Raw genomic sequence first — 17,538 nt, 5'->3', positions numbered from 1 at the left:
TCTAATGGAAGACTTTAATTATTTGCAAAAGAGTAGGAATTTTAAGTAAGAGAATGCATGAGGACTGAAATGTATTAAAATACACTATTTAGAATTTTTGCCTTGTTGAAATTGTTATGCTAAAGAAAAAGTAGAGTTTGTATTCCATAGTGTGGACTCAATGGAACTCCTACTTCTTATGTCTTCCTTTCAAGTTCTAATAAATCCCATCAGATTATTGTTTTATATTAGTGGTTGGACTCATCATCTTTAAAAAGTCAACGGCATAATTTATACAGCCTCTGGGAGTAGAATGGATACACAGAACTGCCTGTAGAATAATACTTTCATACTTATCATTTAAAAGTGTGATATTATAATAATATAAACTTTCCATAGCGCTAATCAGGAATGAGTTTTACTCCTCCAATTTCCTAAGACCTTCTCCCAAAATACTTGGTCCCAACCACACTGTGAGAAAGAAAAAATTTGACCTTAAAATTTATAAAAATAAAGCAATATTTTATCTCCATTTCCTTCTGCTACGTGAAGCCAAAGTTTAGTATATACATCTGAACCTAACAAATGTTTAAATTTAGGTATATACATGGACACTAAGCTTCTGTTGTTAAAGTTTCCTGGATACTAGGGGGAGGATAACAATATAAAAATATAAAATTGAAGACTTTTATTCTTAAACGTTTATTAGTTTGTACTTCCAGCTAGTCAAAACTGAGAACAATAGAACAACTATTGCCCAGAGGAACAGAACATATATACAAACCTTTGATTTAGTAGCCATAGCCAAACTCTGTGGTGGTTCACTTAATAAAATGGTCACAGTCGTTTTGGGGGGCTCCCCAGGGTGAAATGTTCCACTTTTTATAGCTTTGTATATAATTAAAAGTCTGCTGCAACTATGACCTTGAGTATCTTCTGGAAAAAGGTATAATTAAATAACCCAAATCTCTAGTAAATAACAGCTGCAAGATCAGCAACAACAACAACAAAAGTGCCTTCTGAGCAGTGTTTTATTTATATCTTTCTGAACTACAAACTTCTTTGCTCCAGTGCATTTCATGTACAATGTCAGCCATCCTGTCTGTTCAGAAAGCTCTTGATCTCTCAAAAGCTTCAATGGTCGGTCTTTTTTTGTAATTAAGGTAAAGTTGTGTTCATTTCACTCAATTTACCAAAGTCAGACTTATGTAATCATTCAAGAAATGCTCCTACTGGGCAACATTTAAGAAGTATTTATTTTGAGCACTGAGGAAAAAGATGGCATTAACTATTCTTATATTGATCGCTCTGGCTTTAGAATATAAAATCATACTATTGATCCATTCTTAGTAAATTGTACAATTTCTCCTACTGCTCAGTCTCAATATTATGTAAAGACCATCTACTGTAAGGAAATGCCATATCTTTTACATGAAACACATTAATGTATCCATAATGTTTAAGTAAACGTGATGTGGAGATTGGCACAGGCACAGATGTTTAGCATTTTTCTTCTGACAATGAGTTCTCATTATAGCTAACTCTCAAATGAAAAATTACAGGTTGGCAAAGAAAAGTCTATATACTCCTGAACTTCTCTTAGAAACCCTTTCCCTGTTATGTCATAAAGTCAAATTCAGAGGGAAATCACCACAACCCGTATCTCTAACATTGGCCATATTTTAATATACAAACATTTTTAACCTAAGGAAAAAAATGTTACAAATAAGACACAATGACTAGGTTGATCACAAATATTTCTTCAATATCTCTGCTTTGCTTTGCTTTGCTTTGCTTTCTCTTTTGTGGTATACTGAGGTTTGAACCCAGGAGTGTTCTACCAACGAGGTACACTCACAGCTATTTTTTTAATTTTTATTTTGAGACAAGTTTTCCCCAAGTTTTCCAGGCTGGCCTTGAACTTGCAGTCCTTCTATCTCAGCCTCCTATGTACTAGAAATACCTGTATTGGCACCACACTCAGCAACATCTCTGCTTTGAAGATCTTCTTATAAGTGTAAACCTGTATGTTATATGTACAACATTAATTAAGGCTATGAAGAAGAAATAGAAATCACACGGCTTTCTTCTGTGACCTGAGTGGGCAAAAAGGTCTCATCAAATATACCATTTAGCTGGGTATAGTGGCACACACCTGTAATCCCAGTATTTGGAAGGCTGAGATAGGAGGATTGCACGTTTGAAGCCAGCCTCGGAAAATTAGTAAGACACTGTTTCAAAATTTTAAAAAATAGGGGTGGGGGTGTGCAGTGCCTCGTGTGTTCAATCACTACACACACACACACACACACACACACACACACACACTAAACAGTGTCAAAAAGAAGTTTTTGTCTTGGGCTACATATGAAGATGATCAAATAGAAAAATCAAAAGAATATCTCCAAGTACATACTTCAAGGATACGTTTCAACATAATATGATACAAAGAAAACTGAAACACTTTTATTCATTAGTTATGCTTCTACTCATATTGCATGTGTAAAACAAATGGTCAGACAAAATAAATTTTTCTCAAAGATCCACAATAAGTGGTGGAATTGCATAAAAATAACTGATATTTAAGTTGGTGCCTCTCTAATGTTTGCTAATATTGTCAAAACAATGTGATAGAAACTTAGGCCTCTGTCAAAAATGTGCATACAAATTACTTATTTGCACATATAAGTGTCAAATCTGTATAATCTCTACTGAAGAACGGATCTCAAGAATTTGTGGGCAGAATATGGAACATGTCCTTACCAAGTTATACTGCTCAATTTAATTTAGTATCATAAGTGATTGATGTCTTAAAATCAGCCCCAAATCAATGCCAGGAAGATTTCTCAGACATCAACAAGATATCAACATTTAGCTCTGTCTTTACGACATGAAGAAATTTATGCACAGAACTAAAAGTTTCAAAGTGGTGAATAGAATTTAAGTATATCCTAAGTACATGCCCTTAAAACGTATGCCAAACGTTCTCCCTGTGAAGTTTTATTATATATTGTAATTTCCTGATAGATATGTAAAATCGAGATCTGCTGATAGGGCACTTTTGAATCTAAATAGCCAATTTAGAGCAAGAGTTAAGAACATTAATAAAAGCAATACACACTCATGGAATCCTGATCCAGGCACCAAAATTTTGACTAGATGGCGCAAGGTACAAATTCACTGGGTTTATCCTTCTGTAAAATCTCCATGGATTGTTTGAGGCTTTATAAGAAATTATTTGAGAAAAACAAACACAAAACAGTAGGTAAAATATGTAACTCTCCCTATACTTCCAATTCAACGATGGCTTCTAGATCCTCAGAAGCTGAACTGAGATATTGATGTGGATGCATGCATTTTTTTTTTAAGATCAATCATATCAGCAAACACAAGTAGGAAAGATGGAGACAAGAATAAGCTTTGACAATTGTCTATGTGGGTATGAAAACCCCAATACTTTCCAGGCTGAGGTCTGAGCAAGCTTCCAGGATGGGGACACTAAGACACAAGGGCTGCAGAAATGGGAAGTTGCCAGCATTACAGGAACATAAATGTGGGCTCAGAAAGGAAGGGCTGGCTGCAGGGATGGCTTTAGAAGTACAAGCATCAGCCAGGCATGGTGGTGCACGCTTGTAATCCCAACATTTGGGAGGCTGAAACAGGAGGATTGCGGTTCAAGGACAGCCTCGGCTACTTAGTGAGGCCCGTTGCAACACAGTGAGACCCTGTTTCAAAAAATAAATAAATAAAAAGTAGGGTTAGGGTGTAGTTGGAAGGTAGAATGCCCCTGGGTTTCATTCCCAGTACCACACACACAAACACACACACACACACACACACACAAAACAACATCACAAAGTCTCAGTGTTGTTCACTCATGACTATTGTCGTTGTAAAGAACAGATCAACTTCTAGCCACTGAAGAGGTGAGGAGGAGAGGTACAGTCTTTCCAAATCTTTCCTATTTCTCTCTCTTTCTTTTGAACCTATCCACATACCTGACTGCTAGGTACCACGCGAACCATCTCCTGAACCTTTTAGAGGATCTGTGCATTTTGGTCCCATGTGCCAGGTCAGCAGGTGGAAAAGGCCTTGGAGGGAAAGGGCTGCTCCTGCTGCTCCTGCGCTTGCTGCTTTTGTTCCCAACTTGGTGGCTATGGCTGTTTCAGCACCAGCTGAATATTCTATTAGAGGGTCTGTCTCAGCCTATCTATGTGCCAGAGTTTCTGCATTGTGTCCCAAGTTTCTGCTTCCTCTGCTCTTCTATTTTGATCCTAATTCATGACATCATTACAGGAAGTGTGCTCCTTGGCCATACCTTCAAAGGGCCAGAAACTTTTTGTCCACTGAGTCTCAAAAGTGAGATTATTACACCTTAAAACTCATTGGTGAAAGCAAAAAGAAACTACTAGCAATTTCACTTGTATTTAACTGACACACTTATAATTACTATCATTTTAGCTTTTATTTCATTAAAACCTTCATGCACTTTGTATATAGACATATATTGTGTCAGGCATGGTGACACATGTCTGTTATTCCAATAATTAGGATGGTAAGATGGGAAGATTATAGGTTTGAGGCTAATGTGTGGCAACAATGAGACCCTGATCAAAATAACTAAGAATGGGTGGGGTGTAGTTCAAGAAGTAGCATATTCCTGGGCTCAATCCTCAATAAATAAACATATATTGTGATCAATATATTTAACCAATGAGGTTCACCAACAACTGAAGCTCCTTCTTTAAGAGATTCCATCTGTTATTTTAGGGGCGCAGGATTGAATACCTCTACCAAAATGCCAGTTCTTTGTGAAAATCTAGACTGCTTTCAGTTGGCTCCAGAGTACCCTAGGTTTACAAACCTCATGGTCTCATATACTGTCTTGTCCTAAAGACTGAACATCCACTCTGCATATTGGATCTGCTCAGTTCAGTAATTTGGTCTGAGAGTTTGTATAAAAAATACTTTGTATAAAAATACTTTTTTATGGAATGAGGTCTCTTTGATCTAAGAATTATTTTCAACAGTGATACCAAATCATAATTAAATTATATTTTATGAGACCGATCATACTAATACTCTTGGCATTAACTTCGACTGTCTGGTGGTGTACAATGTAAGCAACACTGATCTAACTTAATATGCAATACTTTTTAATTCTGAATAAAAATTAATAGACTGTCCTCTCCTTGTGTTTTCTGCTCAACAATTCTGTAAGCACCTTATAAATAGAGACCTTGTAGTATATATTTTCTCTAACCTCCAATGGCAATTTACAGATGTCTATAGTTAAATATGACCTTCAACAACTTGCTGAAGTAATACACTTATTCAACTTTTGAAGGATATTTCCTGGTTTTGAAACAGAGTTGGTGACTAAGACTTGCTACTAAATATCTGAGGGATTCAGAAAGACAAGACTGAAGGAGGTGAGGCAACTCTAAAAGTATGACAGCATCTGGTTTGAGTCAATAATTAAATATAAATTACATATTTCCTTTGGATTTACAAATTCCATTCTGTATTATATTTTCATGTTATTAGGTATTGTTTTTACCTATATAAGGAAAAATAACTTACTTTAGTAGTTTTCTATTAAGACAAATTCAAATTTCCATTGAATCCACATCCACATCCGATGGAAAAAATATTATGGTCATCGTGCCATTTTACAGAAGAATATAATGGGCTCAGAGACACCGATACTTTGGCCAAGGGCATTCAGGTAATTAGTGAGAAATTCAAGAAACTTCAACTTGATTTTTTCTAACTTCAAAGTCCCAACAGGTCTTTTCTATTATTGATCTGGATATTTCATCCAGTTCTAGTGGATGTACTGGTTTCTAGTCTTCCAGAATTACAGATACAGAATGCTATCATTTTGTACAAGGATAGAATAAAATGTCTTGATTAAAGTTTTGTTATTAGTTTTGAAGATGCTTGTACTTTGTCAGCAATTTTTGTTCTAAAGGGCAGACTGAGCTTATTTTTTTTTCAAAGACTAGACTGCATGGTGTTCTTGGTAAGACATGATTAGCTTAGAGCCCATTATATTAAAAATACAGCATGACTCAGCAACTTAACAAGATCCTGTTTCAAAAAAAAATTAAAAAGGCTGAGAGTGTAGCTCAGAGACAGAATGTTGCTGGAATCAATCCTTAGTGTGCGTTTCTAATTGAGATATCTAGACATTTTTTTTTAAAAATTCAGTACCATAATTGAATGATTATACCTAGAACTTTAACAAGAAGAGTAGAAACCTGAGATTAACTGCTGAATTAGTTTGCTATATGATCATACTTTCTAATACAAATTATACCTTCGATTGATTTTGTCCTCATTTCCAGGCTGGCTTGATACAAATTTAAGGATTGATGGTTCTGCTTTCTTAAAACTTTCTACTGAATAGTCTTAGAGCTTGATTTTAATATCAGATATCTCAACTTTGGTGGAATTTCACTTTTTGGTGTCACTCTAATGCAAGTATATCTCATGTAGTGTAAATACTAATTTACAATTATCCTTAGAACATTGGGTCCAATGCCTCTTAGCCACAGGCATGAAGGGCCCACCCCAACTCTACATTCTAGATGAAAACACTGCAGAGAGTACATGATGTAACACAAAGTCTTTCTTTAAAGTTAATCGGGGTTTAAGCTATTTTGAAATTTTTTATGGAAATAAACAAAAAAACATAAAAACAGTTTTGTTAAGGTTGCCTGAGACATTTTGTTCCATTTCGTTGGCAGCCTATAAAAAATTCAATGATGCTATATTTTTTCTTCTTGATATAATAAGTAAAGTCCCTGATTTTGAAAGCCAGGATATGTAGTTATTCTGATTAGTTCTTATACTCAGGCAGCCTCTCAAAAGAGACTTTGGTGAATATGCAGCGATACACAGTAAACAAGAGTGCATCAGTGGATAAGCACATTTTATGAGCTGAATAACACAGGATATTCATATGTGGAATGAAAATAAGAATGGAACAGGGGATAGATGTGAGAGCTCTGGAGCTCTCAGAATGATCCAGGGTGTGGACACATTAAGGTTGTTAAACTATTCCAACAATAAAAAGGGAAATGGGATGGGCCAATGGTCATCTAGATGGTCTTAGAATTCTCTTTGTACCTAGGCAGCTACATTTAATTTTTCTGAAAAAAATTAAGGATAAATAAATTTACCTTTCATTTGTTATCTTAAAAAATGAAGTTTTCATTTACCAGGCTTTGTTTTTCATTTTCATGATTGTAATACAATTAAATTCTATAGACAGATGGGCTTTAGTCATGCTAATTGCCACAACAATCGATTAACTCAGATGCTGTTTAGAATAGGGGAAGCTATTTAAACAACAATGTGGAAATTTTTTATAGGACAGTTGCAGAAACATCACCTATCATGCATATAATTCATAAAATATCCAAATGACTGTTGTGATACAATGAGCTTTTTTATTTGAGTTCTTTCTGTATACCTCCATTCTGCCAGGAAACTAATAGGTGGCTATTCTCTGAAGACAGACTCAGCGTGTCACCATAAATTAAATGATTTGCCATATAACAATGTTTTGAAGTACACTTGGCCAGTGGCAGGCGGCATCAGACCCTTCATGTTTGGGAGACTGCTTGCTATTTATATTTACCCCCAAATTAGGAATCTTATGTTTCGGAGATGAAGACATATGGGTAATGTGAAAACTGGTTACTTTGAGACAGTTTTGTATCATTATTGATAAACGTGTAGCATATTAATACCTTTTTTTTTGTACTGGGGATGAAACCCAGGGGCATTCTATGAGCCACAACCCCAGCACTATTTTTATCCTTTATTTTGAAACAGGGTCTGAGTTGCAAAGGGCCTCACTAAGTAGCTGAGGCTGTCCTTAAACACAATACTCCTGTCTCAGCCTCCCAAATGCTAGGATTACAAGCATGCACCACCATGCCAGGATCCCTAAATACCTTCTTTAAAATTAAAATATGGATCCATTAAAAGCACCTGCAAAGACTTCTGAAAACCCCTGACAAAGCCTCCAATCAGCATTCTCACTGCTGTGATTCAATATCTGCCAGACAAAACTTAAGGGAAGAAAGGTTTTTCTGCTCACAGGTCTGGAGATTTCAGTGTGCTCATATAGTCCATTGTCACTGGCTACCAGGTGGGAGCTGAGCTATGGGTCCTTAGGGCATGATGGTGGGGAGCAGAGGGAGCAAGGGGAGATAGAGGAACATACCCCAAGGCCACACACCAAAGGACCCATCTCTGAGCATCCGTCTCCAGAACAAGGTCCAAGGGGCATGTTACTTGCAAACCATATCAACCTGTTTTCTTATTTCAATAGGTAGAAGAGTAAAACTAAGACTGATGGGCAAAAGAATGTCAATGTTGGAATGGGGTATTCATGAACTCTAAAGCAGATGAAGGTGAATTGAAAGAAAACCTTAATCATATTTCCACTCGGGGTGTTGTCTGTGCTCCCCCTCATGAAATACTCTTTTAACCAGCTATCAGAATAAAACACAGGAATCCTTTTGATTTTGTATATGTGCTGCCGAAGCGAGCACCAACCTTTTGGTTTTGTCTATGTGGGTGACCACTGGGTAGGGAGTACTGATTTTTGAAAGGCTAGACCGTTATTCCCTCCCATACTATCATCTTAATGTATCCACGTGTTTAAAGCATCTACCAAGAAAAATGAAAGTAGAAAAATATGCATGCATGTGAGCCAAAAAGCTCAAGAAAGTGCTATGATATCTAAAAAAAAAAAAAAAAATTCTTCCTTGAAACCCAGGTAGGTACAATGTAACCCTGGCTACACCTGAATTAACCATTCTTCCAGGTCAACTGATTATGGACAATACCATCCATCTCATCCTAAGCAAGTAACTCTTACTTCATCTAAATACTACAATGTTTCCTGGGCGTGGTGGTGCATGCTTGTAATTGCTGCACTTGGGAGGGGGAGACAGGAGGATCCTGCAAGTTCGAAGCCAGCCTCGCTGGCTTAAGAGACCCTGTTTCCAAATAAAAAAAATATAAAATAGGTCTGGGAGTGTAGACCGGAGATAGAAGGGTTTCCAGGAACCCCAGCACCACCAAAAGTAATAATAATAAAATAAAATAAAATACCACATGTTATATTTGCACATCTATCATGACTCACTAATTTCTATCACACAAAATAATTCAAACAGCATGGGTTTTACTCCCAAGACAACTTGTTCTTTGTCAAAGGAATCTGGCTCCTATTCATTCTTCTGTCCTCAGAGCCCCTCACTATCTTGCTCAGAGGAAGTGCTCATTAAGTATTTACTATCAGAAACGACTAACATGTTTCTAAACTCATCTCCAAGTGGAGGAAAAGGTAACTGATTTTTATAATTGCTAAAGACATCTATAACATACCTAGTACATATATGTCTGGGCAATTAATGGTACAAAGCCAAGATATTTCCAAACAATAATGTTAACCTCTACTTGTATTTCCATTAGAATTGACTCTTTTTGGGAAAAACAAGAGCACAAAAGTTCAGAAATCATAAAACATTTACACTAAATAGAAAACAGATAACAATAGCAGGTTTTATAACATCAGTGAGAAAAGATTTTAGTAGGTGGATGAGGAATTTTAATGCCGCTCTTTTAGGTGAACTTCTGTCCATTGTGCAGGTTTGTGGGTTACTTTGCCATTTTTCAAACATTTCTGGGCTTACATTATGTTAAAAATTCACAGCAGAAACTTGAAAGTTTTAAGACTGAATAGGATATCTGTCATCAAAAATAATGGAGGAAACATTTCACATGAATAGTTTTAATGAAATAAACATATGTTTTCTAAAATGAAACCATAATGAACATTTAATAAAGATACTATCTATTGAAAATTAAAGAATATGCTAAAATATATGTATTTTTCATAACAACTATCTTAGAAGAGACAAGCATCTATAAGGTCCTTAAAAGGTAATGTTTTGTTCATTGAATATTAGCACTAGATGAATTCACCATTGCATTTAGGTATTCATTAATTATCTTGAAAAAATTAGTTCATTTATATATATATTCTGATAAATAATAGTTACTGTTAAGTGATTCTGATAAATAACATTTACAATGAAGTCATTACACTGTTTGAACTTATGAATGGGCAACACTGGTATTTCCAGCCTACAGTGATGGCGATTTTTACATGAGATGATTACAATCAATACAAAAGAGTAAATGAAAATTATTTTAATGATTTTTCTCAATCACAGATGAATTAAAAAATTAAAGCCCTCTCATTAGTACTACTATTTAAAAAATTAAAGCCCTCTCATTAGTACTATTATTTTTGTATGACATGTTTATTTTTTTACCATACAGCAGAAATAGGAATATGTGAAAATTAATTTCTACTGAATGACAAACATCAAGAAACAAACGTCAATCCACTAAATCATAAATATTTTATCCTATTTTTAATTTCTCACACTAAATTTATTTAATCTATAAATGCTTATTTCCCCGAATGCAAATGATTTTCAAGCCTTCAATAACAAGTCATGAGCCCTATAAGTCAAAGTGATTTTTGTACCATGACTAAGAAATTAGAAGGGACCATAGAGCACAAAATCACAGCAGTAAACATTCACACACACACACACACACACACACACACACACACACGAAGTATATAGTTTGAAAATGCCAAAAGGTTTACATGCATTATTATTATGTGTTATATTATTTTCAACTTGCATATGTAACTTAAAATGAATCTCTTCTTATGATACAATGTTAGAAACAATAATTTATAAAACAAAGCAATAAAATACAGCAGGAAAATATTTCTTGCAAGAAAATGACTATATTTTAATTGCAATTTTAATGAATTTGAAATTATGTCCAGTAGCTTGTACCATTTCTCTCCCTCTCCCCTTCCCCTACTCTCTTTCCCCAGTTTCCAAGTTTTGTCTTCTTACAATGAAGAGAAAATGCCAGTGTGTTCTCAGCAGATTCATAGAAACTAAATTCTCAATATTCATGAGTTCCTATAATGACATAACTTTATATAGTTATTTGTAAGACATTTATGGTATTTAAACTTCAAAGATAGACATTACATGTTATTCATTCATGATGTTCAGGCACAACTTATTGTATTATTGTAAAGCAAATGAAAGCATAGCAGAAAAAATTGGTTGTTTAACCTAAGGGTGCAGCTTTGAAAATTCTATTTCCTAAGTTGTGTAAAAATGTTCAAGTGATAATTTAACTGTCTTAATAAGTCTTGGTTATATTTTGAAAATTAATAACAGATATATTTAATGGAAGAAATCCCAACAGAGCAAGTAAGTATATGTGCTTAACATGGTTGTTATTGTATGCATTACATGATGACATTTACTTAGGTACTAATTTTTTTTTCACAAAACAACCAACATTTATTTTGTTTTGTAAAGCAACAGATAGTACTTTAAAGTCAACTGACTCTACTAAGTAGGACTATCAATTACCTGAATTTTTTTTTGCTGCATTGGGTTTTTAGAAAGAAGAAAATTATAAAAAATGTATTACTGTAAGTTTATTACAAAAATAACATTGAGGTTATTTACTGAGCTAGTATGAAATCAGTGCCATCTCTTCTATTTTCAGGGTATTTAAGCTGTACAATGAGAATTGATTTTTTGAGTGATAGCCCTGAGACCTTGCAGGAGTCTCACTTATCAAAGAAAGATTCAATTATGTTCTTATGTTGCACTTACTAAGGAAGGAAACTCAGGGAGTGTACTTTAAGAACTTCTCAAGAAAAGTTGCAGTGCCCTTCAGTTACCTAGATTAATAAACCTGGATAATTCAGAATGCCCACTTTGCAGGAGTGTGTGCAATCGGGATTTATGGTATGACAGGATTTCCTGCTTAGGAGTGTTTATATATATTCCCAACACTCACAAAGTTTATTACATAATCAGATGAAGTTTTTAATTAAAAATCTGAGTTAAGAAAATTATACATATGGTATTGGAATAATCAATGGTGCTGAATAAAATAAAATAATCAAACAATGTATAAAACAGAAGTGATAAACAGCCCCAGGAGATTCTTTATCGTTACAGATTCCAGCTGTTTTGCAACAGAGGCGCTGAAGGCCAGATGTGTGGCTGGTCCTGAGGATCCAAAGGATTTCTGCCAGTCCCGGCGCACTGTTGACTATGGAATGATTAAAGTTAATTGGCCAGACCAGGAGTTTTTTTAAATTTCCAGTGTGTGTTCTGGCAAGGTAGTAAAATCAAGATAGTAAAATTCCCCTCCCCAGTGTGTGTGTGTGTGTGTGTGTGTGTGTGTGTGTGTGTGTGTGTGCGCGCGCACGCGCATGCATACATCCTCTTTTAGATGTGAGATCCTTTAAGAACCCAGTCTGCATTTAACATTATCATCTCTGTATCTCCAGAATATAGAACATATATACGGGGTGGCCAGTCAACATTTCTAGAATAAACAAATATGACTACAGCAACATTATGATAAGTAATAAGTATAGCAATAAGCAAGGTGTAGTCTTTCATCTGAGAGAAACACATGAGAAACAGGGCCAAAAAATTCTTTAGGCTGATGCATTCTCCTTCTCTATGTAATAGTACAGGCCTCTGACAAAACTTCAAGTAAGGAAAAGGTCCAGTCAAAGGATGGTAACTATTTTTCCTCTCCTCTCCTCTCCTCTCCTCTCCTCTCCTCTCCTCTCCTCTCCTCTCCTCTCCTCTCCTCTTCTCTTCTCTCTCTCTCTCTCTCTCTCTCTCTCTCTCTCTCTCTCTCTCTCTCTCTCGTAGACACTCCTTGGAGGAATCATCCAGAAGTGTCTGAGTTTTGTATAGTGCAAGATACATCATGAATTAAAGAAAATGACTATTATTCAGGGTTTATACCCAATGACCATGTATTCTGATAAAATATTTTAACCTCACTATGAGAGCTGCCTCTACATGCCATCTTAGAAGACTCTCTGTTGTTCATATTCTCTTATTCCTTGATAATTTACACATGCAATATGGGCAAAGGACATATCCTTGACTATTCTACCCAATAAAATTTTATTTTCTACTTCTTGGGCTTTAGTTCTCCTTAAGTCTTCAGATTCTATCAACAGCCTTGAAAAATCTCCTAACTAGGCCTTCTGACACCATATGTCATTCTTGTGTTGCAAGAAGACTTGTTATTAAGTCAATTAAATGAAAAAAATCACAAATACCTGCATCAAAAATTTTCCTCCTCTTCCTCTTCTTAATTCTTGTTAATTAATGGTTTAAACTTCTTGGATTCTCAAATGACTTTTTATAAACTGATTTCAATAATTTTCTTCAGCTTCCTGTGCTACCAGTAAAATTCATGTATAAAATTCTCTTATTACATCAATTAGCTCACTTTTCCTTATAAATCGAAGGTCTGGTCATGAAATCTTGCCTTTTAACATGCAATTTCCTTTGTTTAGAGTGGCTCTCATTACTTTTCAGCTGGAAAAAAAAATGGCCATCATGATACACCTTTCTTCTCCTTAGAGAAACACTGTTACGCTATTGGAAGTACTAAAGGTAGTACAAGTCTTTGTAAAATTACTCACCTCCAGTGTTGTCATTTACTCATCCCTCCATCCACAGTTTCCTCTCCAGAATGAGAGATTTTAAAGGGCAGGCACCAAGCTTGACTTATTTGGCCCACTTAACACAGAGCACCATGCTTGCTATGTAGGAAACAAATCCTGTTTCAGGCTAAAGGATATGTACATTTTCTTTTGAAGGGAACAAAATTAATTTTAGTATGATGATGAGGAAGACTTAAGATAATCTTTTTCATTTCCTGGATGAAGTAGATTTCAATGGACTGGACTTGGAACCTAATGGTCTTGGGCAGTTCTGTTTCTATGGAAATTGGCGTTCTAAGTTCCAAATGGCATATAAGAATACCTTGCTGCCTGAGGCTCCAGGAGGGCCAGCGCCTGGAACTGGGGCTGGGAGGCAGCCCCAGACAGGTGAGTGGCTCGACCTCCCTGAGAGGTGAACAGCCTGAGCTGCACACCACATCCAGAGGAGCAGCCGCACCATCACCAAAAACCAGCTGCAGCTGCCATCCGTGAACCACCTGATGCTCTCTGCCCGCCTGGCCTTCCTGGGCCCATGCCATGCTGATCACTGTGTACTGCGTGCGGAGGGACCTCTCCGAGGCCACCTTCTCCCTCCAGGTAAGCCCTGACTTTGAGCTCTGCAACTTCAGGGTCCTCTGTGAGCTCGAGTCGGGAGTCCCTGCCGAAGAGAGCCAGATTGTTCACATGGAGCGACTCCTGGTTGATGACCACTGCTCCCTGGGCTCCTATGGCCTCAAAGATGGGGATGTAGTCGTTTTACTTCAGAAAGACAGCATGGGATCTCCGCCACACGTCCAGTCCCCCACCCAGCCTCCGGTCGATTTGGGCGGGATCGAAATGCCCGGCACATCAAGCTCCCGGCAGCACCATCAGCACCAGCAGCAGAAGCAGCAGCCGCACCAGCCGCGAGCGTCCTCGGCTCAGCAGTCCCATGGCTTGGCCTCTGGAGAGAAGATGACTTCTGCCCAAGGCCTGGACAGCCCCGCCTTGATTCGCAGCATGTTGCTTTCCAGCCCCCATGACCTGTCCCTACTGAAAGAACGCAACCCGACCTTGGCAGAAGCTCTGCTCAGCGGAAGCCTGGAGACTTTTTCCCAGGTTTTAATGGAGCAGCAAAGGGAAAGGGCCTTGAGAGAGCAAGAGAGGCTTCGTCTCTTTTCTGCAGATCCCTTCGATCGGGATGTTCAGGCCAAAATAGAAGAAGAAATCCGGCAGCAGAACATCGAAGAAAACATGAACATAGCTATGGAAGAGGCTCCCGAGAGTTTCGGGCAAGTGGCCATGCTTTACATTAATTGCAAAGTGAATGGACATCCTCTGAAGGCTTTTGTTGACTCAGGCGCCCAGATGACCATTATGAGCCAGGCCTGTGCTGAGAGATGCAACATTATCAGGTTAGTGGACCACCGGTGGGCTGGCGTTGCCAAAGGAGTGGGCACCCAGAGGATTATTGGACGTGTTCATCTAGCTCAGATCCAAATTGAAGGTGACTTCTTACAGTGCTCTTTCTCCATTCTCGAAGAGCAGCCCATGGATATCCTTCTAGGACTAGATATGCTCAGGAGACATCAGTGTTCCATTGATTTGAAGAAAAACGTGCTGGTGATCGGCACCACTGGCACACAGACATACTTTCTCCCCGAGGGAGAATTACCTTCATGTGCTAGGCTGGTCAGTGGTACTGGGCAAGATGACTCTTCAGACAAGGAAGTAGCAGATAATATTAAACACTCACTCAAGGATTCAGGACGAAAAAAGCATTGAAGCAAGTTAAAAATATGACACTTTGAGGGAGCCTCAGGTCCCAGGAAATTATAAGACATGAGCTCATTGGCGATGTAACCATTAAAAACATCAGTAACAACTAAACCTGGCCTTGGGACTAAGTTCTCAGATGGGTAACTATGTAGATCAGGATGCTTGAACGTGGTCCCCCTTCCTTGCCCCCTGCTCAGAATCACTGAACCTCGCCCTGAGAAGGCTCTGGAGGTTCCAGCTGGTTTCTAGATGAACTGAGAAAAGGAAAACCAGACTCCACTCTCAGAGTCAGGGTTGTCTGAATCAGTTGCTATTTTTTCAGAGTTTGCTGGAAAAAGCCATTGCCACAGACCTTACAAGACATAAGGTATCCATACAAAATGATTTCATATCAGTACTAACAATTTTATTAGTTCAGAAAATATTTTCACAGATTTTATTGGGGAAATATGTAATAAAGGATGGGTCAATTACCCGCTAATAGCTTTAAATGTTAGCAGTATAAGGGTTGCTTTCCTCATATTTTATATTTTCCTTTCCCCTTAGCTCCCCTGGAGTCATGCTTATAACACCCTAGAAGAAGCTCACTAGTTCTCATATTCTCTCTCCCTCTCCCTTTCATCTCTCTGTCTGTCATGGTGGTAGCACTAGGGATTGAATCCAGGGGCATTCTATTACTGAACTTCAGCCACAGCATTTTTTATTTTGCAATGGAGGTCTCATTAAGTTTCTTGAGGCTGACTTCAAACCTGTGATCCTCCTGTCTCAGCCTACCAAGTACTGGGATTACAGAGATAGAACACCATGCGTGATTTATTTTGGGCATATTAAAGAGTGAAATTTTCTCTTATGTCCTAAAATAATGTCTCTTTTTCTGCACTTAAAGGAATGAAGCCATAAAATAAGAATTATTATTTTTTAATTATGTTACATCTTAGTAGCTTAGTGGTTTTATGATGGTGGGAATAGGCAGTGGTCCAGGACACTAGTACCTATTTCAATATTTCAACTAGATTATCTGCTTTCTAAAAAAAATTCTCTTCTATATTTAGTTTTATTTGGGGAGGGGAGATGGATACTGAGAATTGAATTCAGGGGCTTCCTACCTTTGAACTATGCATCAGTCCCTTTTTTCATTTTTTTCTGAAATAGGGTCTTGCTAAGTTTCTGAGACTAACTCAAATCTGCAATCCTTCTGTCTCAGCCTCCCAAGTACTGGGATTATAGGCATGCATGCTCTGTATTTACTTTAAATGCCCATTTATGCAAAAAAAACTATTTTGCATATGTCACATGGGATTCCTCAACATAAAATACAAATTTAATATGCAGCTTAGTAGCATGTGTGGTCACTAAAAGGGAGTCTAATAATCACAGAACTGTTAAGGCGAAAGACAGCTCATATGATGTAAAATAAGACATTCTGTTTTCTCAGAGAAGCATCCTTCTGAGATAGCTGTGATGCCCTGGAACAAGTCTCAGGTGTAATTCTTTCCTACTTGGAGCTGTAATCCTTTGTTCCGACTTTCAATAAGTGATCTTCATTCTCCCTTCTGCCAAGAACACATTTAATCTTTCTGACTTGAGATAATCTTTCTCCAACACAAAATCCATCTTATCTCAAATATTATTTTGTGTATGTTTTTCTTTACCAGATTCTCTAACTATTCCTCTTAAGACAAGCTTTGATTCTTTTATGTCATGTTATTTTGGATCAAATTTCAAATTTTAACATAGTACTTGAGGGAATGGATGATTATATTACAAACACTTTTATTGAATTGAAAAGCAATGACCTCAAAGAAAAAGTCAATAAACAGTGAATAAATTAAGCAATGATTTTATGGGTTACTTTTAAAAAGTCATTGTCTTACGAATCAGACATATTGTGTACATTTGAAAAGGCCAGTCAATTGCATTACAGAAGTATTAATTTTGGTAAAAGGCACATATTTTACTTCTATATAAAGCAAGTACTATTCAAGGTACTTTGCATATATTATGCCATTAATACTTAAATCTTCAAAATACTAAAATGGTTACCATTAACACCATTTTATGAAGTAGAAATTTGTAGCTCAGACTTATTCAAAACATTTAAATATCCAAAGGTCAACGATGTTTTTTGTTTGTTTTTGTAGTATGGGATTAAATGCAGGGGTATTTACCTTCAAGCT

At 36.9% G+C, this 17,538-nt stretch overlaps 2 protein-coding genes across 3 annotated transcripts in view; one reads left to right on the top strand and one right to left on the bottom strand.

The window, feature by feature from the left end:
• The window catches only part of PDGFD (platelet derived growth factor D), a gene marked incomplete at both ends in the record, with an annotated part of 237,969 nt that overhangs the window by 111,568 nt on the left and 108,863 nt on the right, over positions 1–17,538 (bottom strand). The gene's annotated exons all lie outside the window — the stretch shown is intronic.
• On the top strand, positions 14,141–15,367 carry DDI1 (DNA damage inducible 1 homolog 1; the record flags this gene model as incomplete). The annotated part of the gene is made up of 1 exon (XM_080698100.1): positions 14,141–15,367. The coding sequence occupies one exon, from the start codon at positions 14,141–14,143 to the stop codon at positions 15,365–15,367; it is 1,227 nt and encodes a 408-aa protein (XP_080554226.1).

This window comes from Muscardinus avellanarius (genome assembly GCF_963383645.1).
Source record: "Muscardinus avellanarius genome assembly, chromosome: 1".
In the NCBI taxonomy this organism is placed as follows: Eukaryota; Metazoa; Chordata; class Mammalia; order Rodentia; family Gliridae; genus Muscardinus; species Muscardinus avellanarius.
This window is presented reverse-complemented; position numbering and strand designations above follow the sequence as displayed.